Source organism: Sesamum indicum, linkage group LG2 (genome assembly GCF_026168435.1).
Source record: "Sesamum indicum cultivar Baizhima isolate 11 linkage group LG2, ASM2616843v1, whole genome shotgun sequence".
Taxonomy (NCBI): domain Eukaryota; kingdom Viridiplantae; phylum Streptophyta; class Magnoliopsida; order Lamiales; family Pedaliaceae; genus Sesamum; species Sesamum indicum.
Window position 1 is genome coordinate 19,584,785 of NC_142658.1, and position 20,816 is coordinate 19,605,600.

Sequence of the window (20,816 nt, forward strand, 5' to 3'; positions counted from 1 at the left end):
AAAAAGTAAATTACTGTACTTTTTTTCCTCCACATGGAGTATTTGCACATTTCTCCTAACACATAAGGGTAAATTACATTTTTTTCAAATATTTAGTCAGCTTATTGTTAGAATAAAATGTTATGTTTTATTTATAAGCTCAAAACAATATATATAATTACAACTTTACGAGCTTATCATTCTTTTTAAATAAAATAAATCAGATTGATTTTCTTAGATATGGGACGGCCTATTATAATAATCTTATTTTTAATAAAAAAATAATAATTACGTAATTACAATAACATCTTAATAAATTAGATGGACATACCTAAAGTATACTTGGAGCTGAAGACAGAACCAACAGCTCCCCACTGCCCAGCAACCAATCAACACTATGAACGATTTGGGGGCAGATGTTGGTCATGTCGGAAAGTTTGTACCTACACAGCTCAAAGAAGAGATCCCCGTCTGACTTTATGTTTGTTCTAGAAATAAGTTTGTTGAAAGTTCTGCTTGTACTTATCAAGTTCTGCTCGTATTTATCCTTTTGTTCTCAATATTTGTTTTTATTAGTATTCCAGTATTTAATTTTTATTGAGTCTGTTGCCAACTAGAGTTCAAAGTGAGTTAGTTTTCTTCTTTAGCTAGAACTCTATTCTTTATATATAGTCTCACATCTCTCTAATTTTAGAACGAGAGAGTTTAGATGAATAAATGACTTGAGTTTTTAGATGAATAAAGCCTAGTTTTTCCTTCTCTAATTTATTTCCATGAATATACTCTGTTTCCCACACATCAAATTTTAACATGGTATCAAAGCGGGTTTCTCAAAAAAAAAAAAAAAAAAGAAGAAGAAGAAGAAGAGAGAAAAAGAGAACCTTTTGAAACCCTAGCACGCTGCCGCTGACGTACTTGCTCGCTACTTTGAAATCCTAGTATGCCGTCTTTGGCATACTTGCTCGCTGCCTTTAAAACTCTAGAGCGCCGCCGCATGAAACTACATTCATTGATGGAACTTCGACAATGAACGTTGATGATCTCCTTCTTCCTTCTCTGAAATTCGTCTATGAGCCTTTGTGGCTTTGAATATTGGTAGAGCCTTTGTGGCTTTGAATATTGATAGACCTTTGTGGTTCTATAGCCTTTGTGGCTTTGAATATTGGTAGAGCCTTTGTGGTTCTATGAGTCTTTATGGCTTTGAATATTGGTAGGGCCTTTGTGGTTTTATGAGCCTTTGTAGCTTTGAATATTGGTGGAGCTTTTATGTTCCATAAGCCTTTGTGGCTTTGAATATTGGTGGAGCCTTTATGGTTCTATAAGCTTTTGTGGCTTTGAGTGATTTGTGCAACTGTGAAGTGGTTGTGGCATTTGGTCTTAGTAGGCCTTGGGTTTTAAGGCTCCTAAGCCTTCATTCTGTTCTATGTCTCCGTTCCGCTACCCATTCCCTTTTGATGCAATAACAATGCTGCCATCCTGATACATCCTATTGCTGACTTCGGACAATTCCTTTGCAAGCTGGAGCCGAGGAAGCTGTTGAAAGTTCTGCTTGTACTTATCAAGTTCTGCTCGTACTTATCCTTTTGTTCTCAATATTTGTTTTTATTAGTATTTCAATATTTAATTTTTGTTGAGTCTGTTACCAACTAGAGTTCAAAGTGAGTTAGTTTTCTTCTTTAGCTAGAACTCTATTCTTTATATATAATCTCACATCTCTGTAACTTTAGAACGAGAGAGTTTAGATGAATAAAGGACTTGAGTTTTTATATGAATAAAGCCTAGTTTTTCCTTCTCTAATTTATTGCCATGAATATACTCTGTTTCCCACACATCAAATTTAACAAAGCTTCCATTTAGCGCCATCTCTTCAACACGATTTATACAATTGTATATAAGTCGAGAAATAATATGAATTATGTTTTGCAAGAAACGCCTGATACCACTAGCTAAGAGCCCTGTGTTTAGATACTCGTCTCGGAGATATGGTATCTAAATTTTTTAAGTTGTTAGACTTCTTTTCTAGTTAAATAATATGTATATCCTAGTGGTGTGGTTGTTCACGCGAAATATTAACACGTGTTTTTTAATTTTTCAATATTAAATTTTTTTAAAGGAGTTCAATTTTCAAGGTGGAAGTTTGAAGGCCAAAATATTATTAAACTACAATTGTTAATATCTTTTTTTGTTTATTAAAATCCAATTAATTATATTTTAACAATAAAAAATATTAGTAACTAACATGATAAAAGTAAATTTTTATATCATGAACAATATGGATTATGATGGTGGATGTTAGGATTTGGGAAGAGAAGAGTGATCATTATTGTTAGGTGTCCAATTAACCTTTAACTTTCGTATATTATAGCCTTTACTTTTTGAACTCATAAAAGGCACATTATGGGCTGGTACTTTAAATGATTTTGATTCGGGTTGTAGATCGTTGTTCGTCTCGCGTCTTTAGAATAGTGTTGAGATTTGAGAAAAGATTAGATTGTTAAGCTTGTTGAGAGGTCTCCTACTAAAATTTTTTAATGCCTAAGTTAGTAATGTGGTCGAGATAGAAGAAAGTAATCTCAATATTTTTGGTGCAAGCGTCAATGTAATGTCTTGTCATAAATGAAGTATAAATGGTGTATTTATAGGGTTCGAAAGAGCTCACTTGCTTGTGTCACGTGTCATGATTTCGCCTTATGTGTTGTCAGATAAATCAATGGCTCTCAATAGTGAGTCATCGGAGCCGAGTCGCTCAAACAGGTCGGGTTGAGTGACTTGACCTAAATTGAGAGGGAGTGAATTTTTAGCATAACTTTGTAATAGACACTAATTTTTAGTGGAACTTATGTCATTTTTAAAGTAGATATGACATACACTATCAGATTTGAAGGGTCAATGTGAAGAAAAATTAAAATTGATACATATAGTAAGGGGTACAGAAATACTCATCATCGTAATTAATTCCCACATGTCAAAATAAATAAATAAAAACACAAAACATTCGAATAGACAGCACAATTGTTCTTACCAAAGAAAGCAATATTCTTGGCAAGATTTAAAAATGTAAGCATCGAACTGATATAATTGAGCGTACGTAGTGATAATTTGATTGTGAAAGGGGATTGCCCACTGGTCAGAATCCCATTCCCAGCACCTTATAGAAAGTGGAGAGCAGAACAAGAATCATGTCTTCACAAGAAAAACAAAAAAATATTGAGCAAATTCCCGGTTGATGGAGTTGTCAAATTACGTTTGCTTATTATTATTATTATTATTATTTTAAATTATATTTACACTATTTAATATATAGTCTATTTACATAAATTATTCTTGTCTTTTGTCCAACAAATAAAATTGCATTGCTATAATATGTTTTCTCAAGAAAATAATCGGATCAACAAGTACACCAACAATCATTTTAATTAATACATGTATACATTTGTGGTCTTACACCCACTTTTCTCGATAATCCAACTCGTCCGCACATAATTGCGACATGATCGATCACACTTACAACAAAGAAAATAAGGTGGGAAATTATTCATTAATCACATAGTACAGTAATTTATATCCCAGCTGGAGTGAATACATATATGGCGATGACATATATAATTAGGTGGAGATGGAAATTGCATCAAAGTATATATATATATATGTTTAATTGGGGAGGAGCATGTAGTGGCGCTCAATTTCTTGGGTGGCATTGGAGCAGAAATCCAGGAACTTCGAGGGTTCGGGCACAGACTCATTCTTCTTCTCGTACTCTATGGTCCATGTCACCACGTTGTCTAATTCCCCTTTGCTGTCTACACAAAAAGTAACTTTGAATGTGTTGTACGCCACCATCAAATCTCCTTCAATCACTTTGTACGTAATCGATCTTTTTTCCTCGTCCACGGCCTCAATCACCACCTTGGCAACAAACTTCTCCCCATCTGTCAATTTAAATGTTTTTATTCGGACTTACATAGTAATACAATGCGATCGCACAACTTATAAAGCTTTTAAAACATCTTATAAGATATTATAGAATATTGAATGGAATTATAGAAAATTAGCTTTTTAAATCCGAATAAGAATGTGTATTACGTTTTCTAATGTCTTTACATAGGATTATTAAAACGAAAGTTTTATTTTTTCCAGTGGCCCTTACAACACCAACAAGATCGTTCCAAAAATCATAGTAAATTTATAGCGGTAAAAAATTTGTACTGATGTTTGTAACAGTCACGGCAAATTATATATTTGGAACGATCTCTCAATCAGGTTTTGGAATGGTGAGTTTTCATAGAACTAGAAGCGGTTCCAAATTTTATAACAATTCGAAAAGTCGTTTCACATTGTAACCATTAAATTTTTGTAACGTAACGTCGGCAAATGTTTCCCGTTCCAAAGTTGCTACAAAGGCAGTCCATATTTGGCCGCTGAAAAGCCATAAAAAATCCCGCATTTTTTCTTTTTGTAGTGAGACTTATTTGCAGAAATAAGGAGATTGTTCATAAATTACTTTCAAAATCTTGATAATTTTTTCTCAATTGTGACTAATATCTCATGACCTTTTTCCTGAACAGGATTGTCATTTTCTAAGTAAGATGCGCTCTTGTACTTAAATAAAATCATGACAAAAAAAAGGGAGGGGGTAGGGTATGTTGATGTACCTGCGGTGAAGTTGGAGGTGATGACAGAACCAACAGTTCCCCACTGCCCATCAACCAAATTAAGAGTTTGAATCTTTTGGGGGCAGATGTTCATGGTATGGTGAAGTTTGTATTTAAACAGATGAAAGAAGAGACCTCCGTCGGCCTTGATGCTTATTTGGCTAACCAGCTTACCATCAAGCCCCATGATCTCTTCTTACAAATTACGTCGTATAAGTAGACAAATAATGTGAATATGTATATGTTGCAAGAAATGGTGATCCAACCTACTGTTCTTTATATACTGCTGCTGCTCATGAATGGAATCTCAACTTTTGAAGTTGCTGGACTACTGACATGCTTGTCCTATCTACTGTGCAATTTGTAGATTCCTTTAAATTTACATATATACGTATGCTAGTGTGTGTGTAGATAGACGTAGATTTACAGAATGAGTAATAAGTATTATTAATTGTCAGATAGTATTATTATACGGATGAAAAGAAAAGATAAGATGATAATTAAGTCGGAACATATTATATATAACACACAACTGAAAAAATAAAAAATTCCATCATATATATATATATATATATATATATTGTCCATATCACACAATAATGTCACATTAGGAATCCGATTTGTTTGTGGATATGTCTTTAGTCGTTTTTGGAGGGCCTCCACGAGCATCTTTGATTTTGTTTTCCTTTGTTCCAATGGGAAAAAGAAGGAATTGAAAAGTAAAATAGAAAGAATTATCCTCCCCTCCGAGTGGGTGAAATTGTTGGATTCATAACTCAAAAGGTTCGGATAGATCTCTTTCACTACCAAACAAAAAAAAAAAAATATTATTATTGAATACAATATCAATTGTTATGGCTAAAATTTATGGTAACTGGCTATTATTAATTACGGTTACATAAAATCGATGCAAAAAATTATTTTTTTTATCATTAAAAAATTATTTGTCACATTTAAGAGTTATAGTAAAAATATAAAAGTAATGGTAAATGTTTTAGCCATCATCGTAAAAACTACGGCCAACAAACCGTTGCTTGGCCATGGTCATAACTACTTGCTACGAGTTTAATGTTATTAACCATGACAATAAACCATGGTTAAAACCCTAACCCTATTTCCCGAGCCTTGGTTCTCCGCATTTTTCTGATGTTGGTTTCCCTCCGCCGTTTCTCGATTCTCCCTTCACCGCCTCTTTTTCTCTATCATCACCTCCGACAATAAATGGATTGTCACTATGTATCTGATTTCATTCTGGTTTTTAAATAACCTGATAACTCCTCTTCTCTCTGATCTCCTTCTCTGTGCTTTAAAATTTTTCGTGAACAAAACCTTTGTGGTTGATTGATCTAGTGTAGATCTTTGCCTTTGTCGCCCTGGGTTAATTAATAGCCTTTGTGGCTCTATGTTTCTAAGCAACCGTGAGTTAGAGTTGCAGGCCTTTTTGGCATTTGGGTTTATAGTATTTGGAACTAGCTTTCTAAGCCTATTTTCTGTGAATCTGTTTTGATCTCTAATAGTTTCTTGTAAATATTTGTTTATCTCTTTAGATCTGTAAAATATCTCTTATTTTTTCTTCTTGTATTTCTTAATCTGTAGTGTTGATGTATAAGGGGTTTTTCGAACTCATTCTATTCTGTAATAGTTGATAGATTTTTTCTTTGATTGGGCTTGGAATTTTTTGAGAGTGATACCCAACATGAGCAAATTCCTGGTTGATGGAGTGGTGAAATTACGTTAGATTATTATTATTATTAATGTTTTTGAGTAATTATATTAACATTATCTAATATATAATCTATTTACACAAATTATTAGTCTTTTGTCCAACACATAAAATTACATCGCTTTGATATTTTTCATCAAGAAAATGATACGATCAACAATCACACCAACAATCAATTTAATTAAACCCTGTATATGTATTAATATTTGTGGTCTTACACCCACTCGATAATCCAACTCGTCCACACATAATTGCGACGTGATCAAACTTACAACAAAGAAAATAAGGTGGGAATTATTCATTAATCACACAGTACATAATTTATTTATGTCCCAGCTGGAGTAGATATATATATGGCAATGACATTAAGGTGTAGATGGACATTGCATCAAAGTATTTATATATATGTTTAATTAGGGACGAGAATGTAGTGGCGCTCAATTTCTTGGGTAGCACTGCGGCAGATATCCAGGAACGTCGAGGGTTCAGGCACAGACTCATTCTTCTTCTCGTACTCTATGGTCCATGTCACCACGTTGTCTAATTCCCCCTTGCTGTCAATACTGAAACTGAGTTTGAATGTGTTGTACGCCGCCATCAGATCTCCTTCAATCAGTTTGTACGTGATTGATCTCTTTTCCTCGTCCACGGCCTCAATTATCTCCTTTGCAGTAAAAGAAGCCCCATCTGCCAATTGTTCATCTCAGTCTTGTTACTGAAGTTATGTAATAACAGAACATAAACAAACATCGGAACAGACTAAGACAGAGGTTTGTTCAAAACATCTTATAAAATTTTTCCGGAATTGCTTATATGCAAACACTTCAAGTGTTTATATGCAAAAAAGACCTCTGTATGTAATCTTATTATATGCAAACACTTCAAGTGTTTATCTTTAGAACAGGATTCTGATGATCCAAAAACATATGGTAAGATCATAGAAAAGATCGAAAGGGCAGCATGTTGATGATGTACCTTGGGTGTACTTCCAGGAGATGACAGAACCAACAGTTCCCCACTGCCCAGCAATCAACTTAACACTTTGAACCATTTGGGGGCAGATGTTTGTGATGTGGTGAAGTTTGTGTTTGAACAGATGAAAGAAGATATCTCCGTCGGCCTTGATGCTTATTTGGGTAACCAGCTTTCCATGAAGCCCCATGATATCTTCTTACAAATTATGTCGTACAAGTAGACAAGTAATGTAACTATGTATGTGTTGCAAGAAATGCTGATCCAACCTGCGTTCTTTATATACTGCTGGTGCTCATGGATGGAATCTCAACTTATTAGTTGCTGGACTAGTGTTCTTAAAAGCTACATGTGTGCAATTTGTAGATTCGTTTAAATTTACATATATATGTGAGCGTCTGCTTTAGATCGGCTTAATTGCATTTACTACTTTATATATTAGGGAATGATAATTTAAAGACTCTAGCTACAGAAATGGCAAATTATAACTCACAATTTAATATTTTTTAGCAATTAGGTGACAATTTAATACCCGAAATTCATTAGTTTTAGTTTGTGCAATTTCATGACTTCTTTTGTTCTATGTATCAGCTAAATGATATGTATTAGTACATTGTTTTTGCTTGGTAAATGACTTGTATTTATAATGACAATTTGATTAATTTGTAAATATATAAACTAATTAACACCTATGATTCATGGACACAAGCACGATACGACAAGAATCCGGTGATACAAAAAAAATTGAAAAAATTACGACCTTACACAGCACTAACACGACTATACATAATATATTTTTAATTTCTAATAAAATTAAAATATCAAATAAAACATAAAATAAGTATGTCTTACATTTAAATTTTTAAACAAATGTGGCTTCAAAAATATACATAATAAATTTATTTTAAAAAGTACGCAATAAAAATTTTCTAACAATCCAAATTAGTTAAATCATTGTACTTGAATTTTTAGTATCATCCCAAAACTTTTCATTTCACATGAATGAATTAATTCTTTTTCTTTTTTTAAGCTCAAAACACTTTTTTTTTTCATTTTAAAGATAGCCCAATAATTTTTGAAAGTATCAAAAGAAAATCTAAAAACATATCAAAAAGATGTGGGACACGGTTGTGGCGTGTTCGAGACCATGTTCTTTTTAGTTATTTTTATATTTTTGGACATGCGAATGCTGTGTACAACACGCGTTTGAATCATTTCGTGTCCGACGCTGTGCTGAGTAATTTTTTGAAGTGTCCATTCGTTATAGATTGACACTGTATAAAAAATAAAAAAATAAGTACCAATATAAATTATTTATGATAGTATAATAATATTTAGACTAAAGATGATACGATTTTGGCTTTACAAAAGAAGACACCAAAATATTGTTCATAAAATTGAATTACAAACTTACAATTCAACAATATGGGTTTAAATTTTTTTATAAAAGGATTTGTATTAAAATTTGGATGTATGCGTAAAAAAAGAAAAATTAAGAAAAGAAAACGAGGAGTCCATGTTGAGAGAAAAACAAAAAGATACACTTTTAAATTCTTTTAGAATTTGTTTGGATAATTTTACACATAAAATGTTTTAAATTTTGTTATTTTAAATTTAAATTATATATTACTGAATAAGAATAAATTTTAAATTTTTTTAATAAAAAATTATTTGAAATCAATTTTTTCAATTCTTTTATCAAATCCTAATCTATCAATCCCATTCAAGTACAGATTAAAACGTTGTGTATATATGACATGAAGAATCATTATACTCTTTGTGGATATGTATTGTGTCGCCTTCGGAGAGCCTCCATGAGCATCTTTGAATTTGTTTTCCTCTCAATGGGGAATAAAGAGGAATTGAAAGAAAACTAAAAAGAATTATCCTCCCCTCCAAGTGGGGGAAATTATTATATAGCAAGCGTGTACATGATCGGTCACTTTTCTTGAATTGTATATCAATCATATGACAAGTCTATTAAGCTTATTGTATAATTGGGTAACCTATGCTTTGAGAAGGAAAGCATCAACCTCCCTGGACAAATTCACCAGAAACTCAAGATGAGAATGTGGATGGGGCACATCTTCACTTGCTTTCTCATACTCAACACTCCATGTTACTATGTTCCTCTCACCCTTGCCCGTGGCCCGAAATGTGGCTCTGAAAGAATTGAAGTATTTCGTGACTTCTCCACCGATGAGCTCAAATGTGATCGACTTGTTCTCTTCATCGACAGCAACGATCTTGTCTTTAGCAACCACAGCGACACCTGAAACAAAACTTTCAAGAGCGGGCACTTGGAGTGGTGCAAAAATGTACAAAAAGTTAACAAATTAGGTCGAGTTTGAGATGAACGTTACCCATGACGTAAGTCCAAAGCCTGATGGAGCCAACGCTCTTCCCATCTCCTTGAAGCACCTGAATGCTTTGTAATTTGTCAGGGCTAATGCTGGGCATGAGATAGGTTTTGTTCTTGTAAACGTCAAATATTTTGTCAGGAGATGAGCTGATCTGAGTTTGGAGCTGAAGCTTATGGAGTTGAGCCATTGTTTCTGTAGTCTCAATTTACAGGAAGTGCTTAATCAGATTAGGGCACAAATCTGGGAACTTGATGGTGGAATTAGAGCTTGTGGGCTTCCTTATATTGCAGTAAAAGAACACTCGACCAGAATTGATTCCACATTGATTAACTGTTGAGTTTATTCTACAAGCACTGTCGGAATCTTGATCTTATCTTTAATAGCTTTAATTTTTAAGTGACATAGTCATTCAACAAGCCACAAGCCACTGCTGGGGTATAGCTTTACTAGTCACTACAGAAGCATTTCCCACGCACAAGAGACACTTATCGTCAAATGTTGGAGTACAAGTAGTGAAATGACCTGTGACATGCCTTTGTAAAGGTAAAAGAAGAACACTAATGGTACTTCCCATTTAACTACTCGGCTGATGGGGTGTGATTGGAATCCAAGGGTGCTGCTGAAAATGGTACTTTACGAATGAAACTGTACAGGTATTACATTGGTCATATGCTTATTCCTTTCAACAGTGTGCTTTCACTAAATCATGTCTTCGGCAAAGGGAATCAAGTTGTCCCACCTTACAAGGTGAAAGAACTTTTAGGTGCAATACTATCAACACGACGATTCTTCCTTATTCATTAGATATCACAAGTAATCATTAAGTCTTAGGAAGGAATATAATGTTACAATAACAGGGATATGTTCCAAGCCTGAGGCTTGTAAGCTGTAAGCAACCAAAGCTTGAAATATCCAAGATCTATAAAGATATTGCACACTTGAGAAAATCATCTTATTTTTGTAATTTAGAAGCCACTCCGATGGTTCAGAAATCAACCATAAACAGTCAGTAAACTATCATGTAGGTTCTGGTGGCATTAGATGATTCAATTGTCATTGTTTGCAAATTTTATTATCCTTGTACTCTGCCTGAGCGCCGATCTCTTTGGTCAAAACTTAGTGATCCAAACAATCTTCTATTATTCATTTTTAGCTTCTGTGCCACAGGCACTATCTAAGCCATGAAATTGCAGGTACAGGGCGAGATGTGGAATCAATTTGAGTACTAAGTCCCTTGCATTCTATATATTGACATTTGTAACAAGTGTGATAAGCATAGAAGATACGTGGAAATGCTGACTTACATTTTTGCTAACAGTATCATTTTCTACATCTGTACACATAAAGAGAAAGCGCGGATAGCTTCCTAATTGTTTTATATTTGGTCAAACTACCACCTCGTGATTCACATATGCACAAGGGCACGAGGATAGATATTAGTTAAGACTCTAAATGACAGAAGAAATAAGCAATATGCTCACTTCTTTATTAAGTCGGATGATTCTTTCTATTCTTGACAACTATTGGAGATGTTGAAAAACTATTCTGCTTATCTGGAAATAACAAATCATCGCTTTCTGCGGTGTCCCTTTTGGATCCTCTGGATTGAGAGTCGGATGTAGCTCCCATTATCTGCACTGTTAAACTTCCACCTACACAAGAGAGTGACAAGAAAAATACTTTAATATCTCCCAGAAGAAATCACTCAGCCAGCCATTTTTCGGCCCTCAAGTTTTAATTCATATAGACCATGCATCTGAATTAAATTCCTGGATTTGACATTCAAAACTCAAAAGTTAAGTTAAGAGTAGAAACATAAATGGCGGTAGATACCAATCTCTGTAGACAAGCAAGCAGAGAACGCTGACCCTACCATTAGGATTTACATCACTTTTTGGGTACATGTTAGGATTTAAAATCGCAGTGTTCAGAACTTTAAATCTGTACGGGTTCGAAATTTTTGACGATCCTTAGCCAACACAATCAAACAAAATGTAGTTTCAGAAGTAAGTACCATTTAAAATTCCCTCTGCGGTTAGGCATCATAATATTTTCAAAAAAAAAAATCAGCTGAATGGACCAATAAGAAAAAGGAAAAGTGTCTTACCCAGCACAAGAGCAGCCCCAATCCATCCACCAACACCCCATCTCTCACCAAGTAAAAACCAAGCAAATCCAGCACCCCAAACTGGTTCCAACCCATAAACTATTGCAGTTTCTGTGGCAGAAACATCACGCATGGCAGCCATCTGCAAAATTATCTTTAAATCAATATATGATAGAGATTCAGCGAAAATCATTTAACTGATGTTCGAGGTGCAAAAACCTAGGATTGCTGAATAAGAGGAAATCTTGTTAGCTGATAAAAGGACAAGTAGGTAAGGAGAAAGAAGGCGAAAAACAAAAACCACTTATGCTCTAATGATTATGTCATCCGAAATTTTCTAACATCAAAATTCGTCAGTATCATGAATTAATAAAAAGAAAAAGATGTTTCCCAAATTTACAACACAAAATCAGATTACTTAGGATGGAGATATAGAGTAAACTCCAAAAAGAAGAATGTATATCCTAGAAGGAGCTAAGCAGAAAAGGAGAATCAGCACGTAAAACTTGGACATAACCTCTCAAAACCCACAACTCCCAGAAACCCAAACCCCGGAATACATCAGCAAGTGAAACATAAACAAGAATAAACCTTCGTCAATTAAAATTCAACATTGAAGTTCGATAAGTACAATAAAGATTGTACCTCTACCCATAAGCATAAGCCTGTTGAGAAAATTCCAGTATAAAGTGCAGGTATCCAAGGAAACACTGAAATCCAAACCAAGATTGTTTCCCATGTCCAAGACGAGGGATTTAATTCTTGGATGCCACCAGTAAACCAACCTTCAATGAAATACCAAATAGTCGATAGAAAGGCGACAACGCATACCTATAAGAAGCAAAAGTTTACACTCAGGAAGCTTATGACAAAAAGTAAAATTTAGCCAAGCATACATGAATTAGTACCAACCTCATATCCAAGGAGTGGTAAGAAATTTTCTCTTTTTGTACTTCTTGAAATATGTTCAGTTCTTAGCATATGAATTCCAAAAGACAATGCACTAATGAAATTTAACAAGTCTCCAACCTGGAAACAGACAACACGAGCATAAATGTACTTAGTTTCTTAAAAGTAGGGGGACGAACAAAAGAAAGTTGCGGTTTATGGTAATAAGTGATATTGGCCATATAAATGCTATATAGAAGAAACAAGTTACCATCACAAAGTGTAGGAAAATCACCAACTTACACATGGAGGTGATCCACTGGACTCTAGCATTGCAACCCCAATTATAGACATGAGAGCTCCAAACCAGGTACGTGGAGGAACTGCAGATCCCAGCATGCCATCAATCAGGGGCACAACTACCACCTGGACATCAACCATTAATGAGCAGGGAATGAACCATTCAGCAGGCCCAGAAAACAAAATTTATCAATTACTGAGACAGTTCATAAAGGAATACACAATTAAAGGATTTCTTACAGTGAACATAGAAATAAACGATGCTCGTCCAGCATCAGATGTGAGGAGTCCAAGCGCTTGCATAATGTATCCTAGGCTTACCCAAAATCCCAATTCTATCCCAGCATTACGAGTATTAACATCATCTCTAGCCTGGAGAACAACCGGAATAAATGGAATGGCAGCCACAGCAAATCGCATGACATTGAAGACCTCAGGATCAATAATTGCTTCAACTTCCTTGACCACTGGAATGTTACTAGCTGCAGCAAGATTAACATACTCTTGTCAATTGTAATTGTAAATAAATCAGCAAACAACTTAAAGTTTTTAACCCTGGTTCTTTCTCATTGAAGTTAACCATATCAACCTAACATATATCAACATGATCAATTTACAAAGATATGATCAGTACAAAGTAACCACTTGCAACTTAGATCAAATTACATAAACTGAAAAAATTTAGTTCATCATGGTTCAACAGGATTTGCCGCGGACACATCTTTCAAATGTGATTTAATGTAGCCTGTAGGAGCATTTACGCACTGTGATTACTCAAAGCTCTCAACAATCTTCTGCAACTACAGTTCTTCAGAAGAGGTTATACATCTAAGGAACACTCCAGACTCTCTCTATCACTTTCTCAAAAATATTTTCCACCAAAACCAATCAGAACATAGGCCAATGTAAACTACAAGCTTTTAATTGCTTAACGTTCCAATAGAGCCAAAGGACTACTCTATACATAACTAAATCCATCAATTGTATTCTGTTAATCATGATAGAAGGACAGAGACATAAAAAGACATTACTTTCCATTTTTTTCATAATAGTACATTGTTATCATCTCACTTTCAGAGGAAATGCTATTAGATTACGACACACACACAAGTCGTCAACTAAAGGGTGAACGGCATTTACATCTCTGCTTTAAAATTTTAACTCTCTTGTAGATTTTGTAGGTTAGACTGTACTTTATCTTCATCATTTTATTTCCCTGGCCCCATTCTACTTTCTTGCTCTTCTGGAATTCCAAATGACATCATTGAGGAAATTCAAAACCTAGTATATGAAAAAGAGTGACCACAAATAACAAACCATTTAAAGTTACTATCCTTTTATTCTTTCTACATCCTTTGAGTTTATTAACTTCTCTCCTGAGCTGCAACATCTAAGAAAAAGTCTTTCCTTTAGATTAAACTTAACATCAGCTAATAATCAGTATACTACTGATTTATAAAACCTAAAATTAACACCTAGTAGAAGAAATGTACTACAGCAATAGTGCCAATAAAAGTCAGAAGAATCAGACGTTACCGACCGAAATAAACGTAAAAAATAATCGAAAGACACTAGAGAGTCGTACCATAAATAACAGTGATCACATTGAGCAAAATGATGCTCCTCACTTTCCGCGAAGCGAACAGTATTCTTCGCCACAACGCCCGCTTCCCAAATAACGATTTGAAACTCAATCTATTGTTAACACCCCCGCCGCCGCCTTTCACCGAAGTATTAATGATTCCGTTGCTTTCTGGATCACCGTCGCTGGTGATTTTTTCTAGTGAATCTTTTCTCGCTCTCTTTCTCACAGTATTTGAATCATTATTAGCAGAACAAGCACATGATGATGAAGAAGACGAAGAAGAATTGAAATCGGAAGACCAAGTCATAATACGATGTCGTCCCACGTAATAGAGAGGCAAAATAGTGGTGGAACAACGGAGAGAAGAAAAGCCAGCGTAGTTCAACGGCCATCGCCATGGCGATGGTGCAGCCATCGGTTGGTGAAGTTCACCTCAGTTGAGCGCAGCTCTCATTAAGATCTCTTCCCGCCAACCCTCTCCAGTGCTAGACAGTACAGTACTCTCAGTTAGTAGGAATCAACCACTCATGAGAGGCCACATCGTAGAATGAAGATTCGAAAATGACTATTGTGCCCTCCTTCATACACGTGTTGAATCCTATTGGTCGAACCTCCTCCTGCTGTGTCTTATGTGTGTGTGTTCCTCCAGAATGCAGTTGATTGATCCTGGGACAGGTGGTTTTGTTCAGACTACAAAAATTTCATATACCAATTACTGATATTTATCCATCACACTGGATAAAAATTGTCCCTTACCACCAAAGAATTTGTGATTTTCAGGCTAGGAATAACTTTTGACATGCACTCATCATACTTCACACCAAATATTGCTACCATCAATCACCCTATTTTTTCAGTGTTCAAAAAAATAATTTTAATAGGGAATTTCAATATGAATTTTTTTTAATAAGTCTAAGTGAATTTGAATTTTATATGATATGTGGGCATTATTTTATTTTATATAAGTTTATTGTAAATTATTTTAATAATTTTTTTGTCATATTAATAGAATAGATATATTATTTAGTTTCAAAATATACAGTAGGTTGAGTCGGATTAAGGCCGACAATGACTAGCCCAAAGAAGTTCTTTTAGAATCGGCCCACTACTTTTCATAGTTGGTTCTAAAGCAATTTTAGACCTTAAAATGACCCCCAATTGGGTCTTTCTGAACTCAAGCCTAACCTATAGACCAATCGATTAAGGTCTGGATCAGACAGAGATGTGTTTTTTTTCTTTTTATTATTATGAAATTACAGTGTCCTCTAAACAACTACTTAAAATTATGATTTTCTATGAAATAAAAAATAATAAATTAAATCATAAAAAAAGTATGATTAGACAAAAATAGTTCAGACTATATAATAAACTTAATTTATTTTTTGACGAATAAATTTATAATAATAAATATAAATAACAACAAATCTAAAAAGGATTTAAAATCAACCTTGACAATAACAAACTAAGAATATTAATGGATTAATATACTAAAAATTTAGAAGTAGAACAATCAAGATACAAATGTCTAGAGTTTCAAAAGTATAAATAGTTATTTTAAAAAAATAAAATAAAAATTATATGTCATTTACGATTAATTATGTTAATGTGTTCAATAATGTAATGCGGCATTCTTATCCAAAAAAATGTTGATCTAATTACAATTATATTTTTTAAAGAAAAAAGGGGTGATATTTCAATACATTGATATCTCTAAATCAAATATTAATTTAATATATCGATATTTTTAAATGCTTCATTGATGGATCATAACAGGATCCAATCAGACAAGAGTTAGGTCAATCAGTAAATGTATATGCTCATAATTAGGGTTAATTATATTTAGACCATCTATAAAAGTATTAATTTACACTTGTTTTAAAGAAGTTTTGAAATTATATTACACCCCCTCTCAAAATTCTCAATTTACACATGACATCCTTTTATTATGGTTTGAAAGGAATATGTAGACGCAAGTAAAGAAAAATACATAATTTTTTAATTTTGCCCCTCATTTAATATTTTTATATATATCTTTGTACTTATGAAAAAATAAATATAATGTATATAGAGAGAGAGAGGTTAACATCATTATATTTTTTTCTTCGTAAGTACAAAATTATTACATAGAAATGTTAAATGAGAAATAAAATTGAAAATTTATGCAATTTTTTTGTTAATGTTAATATTTTTTGTTTAGATTCTAATAAAAGAGGATCAAAATGTAAATAGTAAATTTTTTAAAAGGATATATGTATAATTTTAAAACTTTCGAAATTCTTTTTTTTTTTTTTTTTTAACTGCAAAACTTACGAAATTCAAATTCCAGATTTAATCGGTTGCTATTTTAATTTTTAACAAGCTCATATTTTGAACCCGGTTCTGATGTAGACCAGCTGATTTGCTAGCCGTGCTGAGAGTAAGCATGACATTGACACGTGAAAAATGAAGTTTAGGGCCTCTAGGCTTGCGTTGCGTTCCGACCCGAACTAGGATCCGAGTCAAGGCCCAGTTTAAAAGGCTTTGCGATACAGTAGGCTAGTCAAATAAATCTATGGATAAATTATAGAGGAAAAATACATGTCATCCCCTTGTGATATACGAAATGTGTAAAATATCCTTTTATAAAAAAATATATATCATATTATTCTCTTGTATTTTTTAAAATAAAGCAATCTATCCTCGCCTTGAAAGTAACCTACGTGCGTCTTAAGTATAAAATACTCCCTTAAATATAAAATAATTATGTAGCCTAAAGGGTGAGGTAAAAATTTATTACTTTATCCTTACTGATTTTTTTTAATAAAAAGAATATTTGAAAAAATGTAAAAAAAAGTTGGGGTGAGTAAAATAGATAATTCATGTGATGTATTAGTCGATAGAATTATTTTAATTTTTTTAAAAAAAATATATAAAGTATAATCTATAATTGCAAAGAAAATATTGGTCACTTCACCATATCAATTTGATTTACAAATAACAAAATATTTGTAAGTATAACAAACCTTAAAGATGACTGTGATTTACACTTATTGGATACAACTAATTGTATACCATATGTCATCCTATATAGGTTGGTCAAAATGAAGGGATTTGAGTGAAATATAAACCTCAAACCCTCTTTAATAAGACACATATTTTTTAGAAATAATTACATTGTACTCTCCTAAAAATTTGTGTAATTACTTGTAAATTTTATGCTATTTAAGAAATTATATTAAGTACCCTTGACATTTATTTTTGTCTAATAAATAAATCATTTCGTTGTCAAAATTCACCAAACAATATTAGCAAAATATATGAATAAAAATCTATATCTACCTCCGATTAATAGTTAATACTGACTTATTCTAAGTTAAGCAAAAAAATATTTGCCCCTTGACATGCATTAGCGTATGATGATATGTACGGGTAGTTTGGTTAGAAAAGGATTTGATTGACCTGTAATAAGTCAGTAATAAATTAATCGGTGATAAATAAGACAATGTAATTAACCCTAATTTTTAAGATAAAAATTGTAAAATTTCAACCAGAACAACTAATACTTCATGTATCAATGTCGGATTGCAATGGACAAGTACTATAAGCCATGTTAGATACAAAATTCAAACGACATATTTGTATAATTAGTTACATTTGCAGGATGTGAAACTAATCGACAGGAGAATTTATTTCTATATACAAGCCATGTGCATTTTTCTTAAATAAAATAAAAATGACGATCTCAATATCCACAACACACAGATACGTTAAATATAATAGAAGATGCAATAAGAGTCGAAACCAAGATCCCAATCCGCAATTGTTCTAGCTCCAACTTTTATCCTCAGTCATTCTTTTTTCCTCTTTCTTTCCTTCAATTCTATGCCTTCCTTATCTTGGGTAGTCATAATAATCTAAAGTGGTCCTCATCCAACACACGCACACACACTTCCCTTTCATGAAATTATAGTCTTAACTATACTGAAGACTGTCCTGCACACACAACACACACACACTTGATGAGTAGTAGCACTATTTGGTAAGTTGGATGGAGCTTAGTGTAATTATTTCCTTCCTGAATTGGCATATTATCATCACTTATTTGAACATTCCGACCGTGGACCAGTTACCCCGTAAAGCAAGGGCCCCAAATTCAATTCACCTATTATGTAAACCAACCACCACAACATCAAATTCTCATCTCCTCTCCATGCATAGAAATTAATGTTTGTCACGCTTGGTTGGTTGATCTACTGAAAATATCAGAATAATGACGTCCCACTTTGGCTCCACCCACTCGCTCCAATCAGATTGATTCAATTGTCCGTTTTGACTCAAAGTCACATAATTTGTGTATTGAGCAACGACTCGCAAAGTTAAAAAAAAAGGCCCGGAATGTTATAAATTGTATGCGAATTTGTTATAGTACTTTCCAGCACGAGATAATTACCATTTATGTTACGCCTAAATTCAAGAATTATTTGGATTGTGTCAACTTTGCTTCTCTCTTGGCTTAATTACGGACACGCTTTCGGACTAGGATTGATAGACCTGCTATTGTATTCCTTCCTCTCTTCGGAAATAGGCTGGTCATACAGCTCGGTAGCTTCCTATTCGTACGAAGTTGCTACTCCTATCTTATTTATGGATTCTTAACTTTATTAATAAATTATTTCATTAAGATTTAAAAATCATGATAAATTAATATTATGTATTATGATATAACAAATCAATGCAAATTAAAAGGTGGCAGTGAAACAACAAATTAAAAGTTATATCTATTAATATATATATATATATAGATACACACACACTACAATGTTGTAAATAATCAATATACAATCGAAACAGAGTGTTCACTGATAAAACACGAAAAAGAGGGAATTTTCTATATAATTAATTAATCGATTAATAGTCAAAATTAAAGTCAAAACCTGAATCGGACAATATCGACCCATGAAAAAAAAAAGAATAAAAGTTTTAAATATATAAAAGAACTTAGATTTTTATGTCAGGGTAATATTTATCATAATGAGAAACCTGAAGTCAGTACGTACAAATGTGCCCCCACAAGAAAATTCCATTGATTGAGTACTGTTTACCCGGAATGATCAATGATGTTCTTGCAACGGTGAAATTTTTCTCATCCTATATTTTAGGCTCAATATATTTCTCATTCTATTAGTTACAAATTTTGTATGAATAGTCCTATAAATCACAAAAGCTCTCACTTTTACGATAAAAGAAATATAATTTTCAGCTATAGTTAATTATCATAATTATAAAAAAAATCATGGGGAATATAAATAAATCATGGCACCGCAATGATCATTAGTCGTTGTTTCTACAAGTGAAGCCAAGACACTAGCCATAGTTAAATCTATCGCAAATGTTTTGGTCATAGTTACAATCATGATAAATATTACATACCGCAGTAAAAAATTTAAATTTTTGTATTCATTTTTATTTGACTGAGATTAATAATATTGATTTATCATAATTTTTAAATTATGGTCTTTTATAGTATAGGAAAAAATTAATTTTTTATTAGTGTAATCAGATTCTGTTAGATTGTTTTTAAAGGAAAAGGCCTTTAAGTTTTTTATTTTCTAGATAAGGGCAATGTGTTATTTTTTCCGTCAAAACACTAATGAAATTTGATTAATTACTAAAAACGAGATATGTTGGAATTTATGAAACTATTAGTAAGAATTCAGTACTAATAAAAAGAAAAGTGTACTGGCCATAAGATATGGGGCCAGAATATAATTTCCTATCTTGCCTACCATTGTCTCTGTAGCATAGTAAGGACTAAAGGTATCTTTGGTCCCATAACTTAGGCCATTTGATATTTTTGTTCTTTAACTTTTTACGCTAGCATTTTAGTCCTGTATCATTGATCATAGCAAATAGTCATTGACTATGGTCATGCTACAATTATTGGCCGTGATATCTGTAAGAATGACCAATATATTTGCCATGGCTTATTTTCACCATGACTCTTAACCATGGTAAATAACTTTTTTCTTGGTAGAAAGACTACGTCTTTACAGTGACATTATTTAATCGTGGTCAACAAAAATTATTTACCATGATCTTAGTCTATAACTATTAAAATCGTAGCCAATAATCATTTTTTTTCTAGTGACAAGAAAAAATAAGTCAATAAGAACAGTAACCCCAAGTTTAAAAGGTCACGTGAGATGCACATACGCTATTCAGGTGAAAAGGGTGAACTTTGGTGAAAAAAATGACTGAAATTATGAAA

The 20,816-nt window shown here is 33.1% G+C and overlaps 4 protein-coding genes across 4 annotated transcripts; all 4 read right to left on the reverse strand.

The window, feature by feature from the left end:
• Positions 1-3,375: 3,375 nt before the first annotated feature.
• LOC105156234 (kirola) lies at positions 3,376-4,887 on the reverse strand. Its single transcript, XM_011072310.3, has 2 exons — positions 4,632-4,887; positions 3,376-3,908 (listed from the first exon to the last, which is right to left on the reverse strand). Exons 1-2 carry the CDS (start codon positions 4,816-4,818, stop codon positions 3,631-3,633), a joined length of 465 nt encoding a protein of 154 aa, XP_011070612.1. The 5' UTR covers positions 4,819-4,887; the 3' UTR covers positions 3,376-3,630.
• A 1,643-nt stretch (positions 4,888-6,530) lies between these two features.
• Positions 6,531-7,588, reverse strand: LOC105156235 (kirola). Its single transcript, XM_011072311.3, has 2 exons — positions 7,330-7,588; positions 6,531-7,041 (listed from the first exon to the last, which is right to left on the reverse strand). Exons 1-2 carry the CDS (start codon positions 7,514-7,516, stop codon positions 6,764-6,766), a joined length of 465 nt encoding a protein of 154 aa, XP_011070613.1. The 5' UTR covers positions 7,517-7,588; the 3' UTR covers positions 6,531-6,763.
• A 1,612-nt stretch (positions 7,589-9,200) lies between these two features.
• On the reverse strand, positions 9,201-10,015 carry LOC105156236 (MLP-like protein 43). The gene is made up of 2 exons (XM_020698270.2): positions 9,690-10,015; positions 9,201-9,598 (listed from the first exon to the last, which is right to left on the reverse strand). The coding sequence occupies exons 1-2, from the start codon at positions 9,874-9,876 to the stop codon at positions 9,333-9,335; spliced, it is 453 nt and encodes a 150-aa protein (XP_020553929.1). The 5' UTR covers positions 9,877-10,015; the 3' UTR covers positions 9,201-9,332.
• A 957-nt stretch (positions 10,016-10,972) lies between these two features.
• On the reverse strand, positions 10,973-15,034 carry LOC105156238 (uncharacterized). Its single transcript, XM_011072313.3, has 7 exons — positions 14,570-15,034; positions 13,225-13,466; positions 12,988-13,110; positions 12,709-12,825; positions 12,442-12,627; positions 11,797-11,938; positions 10,973-11,341 (listed from the first exon to the last, which is right to left on the reverse strand). Exons 1-7 carry the CDS (start codon positions 14,982-14,984, stop codon positions 11,178-11,180), a joined length of 1,389 nt encoding a protein of 462 aa, XP_011070615.1. The 5' UTR covers positions 14,985-15,034; the 3' UTR covers positions 10,973-11,177.
• Between the last annotated feature and the right edge of the window lie 5,782 nt (positions 15,035-20,816).

What these genes read in the sequence shown, in the direction of transcription:
- LOC105156234 (XM_011072310.3), bottom strand. Translation starts at nt 4,818, where the DNA reads ATGGGGCTTGATGGTAAGCTGGTTAGCCAAATAAGCATCAAGGCCGAC. An exon ending in CACCTCCAACTTCACCGCAG is followed by an intron (nt 3,909 to 4,631) that starts GTACATCAACAT and finishes TTAAATTGACAG; the next exon opens with ATGGGGAGAAGTTTGTTGCC.
- LOC105156235 (XM_011072311.3), bottom strand. Translation starts at nt 7,516, where the DNA reads ATGGGGCTTCATGGAAAGCTGGTTACCCAAATAAGCATCAAGGCCGAC. An exon ending in CTCCTGGAAGTACACCCAAG is followed by an intron (nt 7,042 to 7,329) that starts GTACATCATCAA and finishes AACAATTGGCAG; the next exon opens with ATGGGGCTTCTTTTACTGCA.
- LOC105156236 (XM_020698270.2), bottom strand. Translation starts at nt 9,876, where the DNA reads ATGGCTCAACTCCATAAGCTTCAGCTCCAAACTCAGATCAGCTCATCT. An exon ending in GCTTTGGACTTACGTCATGG is followed by an intron (nt 9,599 to 9,689) that starts GTAACGTTCATC and finishes GTTTTGTTTCAG; the next exon opens with GTGTCGCTGTGGTTGCTAAA.
- LOC105156238 (XM_011072313.3), bottom strand. Translation starts at nt 14,984, where the DNA reads ATGGCTGCACCATCGCCATGGCGATGGCCGTTGAACTACGCTGGCTTT. An exon ending in TGTGATCACTGTTATTTATG is followed by an intron (nt 13,467 to 14,569) that starts GTACGACTCTCT and finishes ATCTTGCTGCAG; the next exon opens with CTAGTAACATTCCAGTGGTC. An exon ending in CGTTTATTTCTATGTTCACT is followed by an intron (nt 13,111 to 13,224) that starts GTAAGAAATCCT and finishes GTTGATGTCCAG; the next exon opens with GTGGTAGTTGTGCCCCTGAT.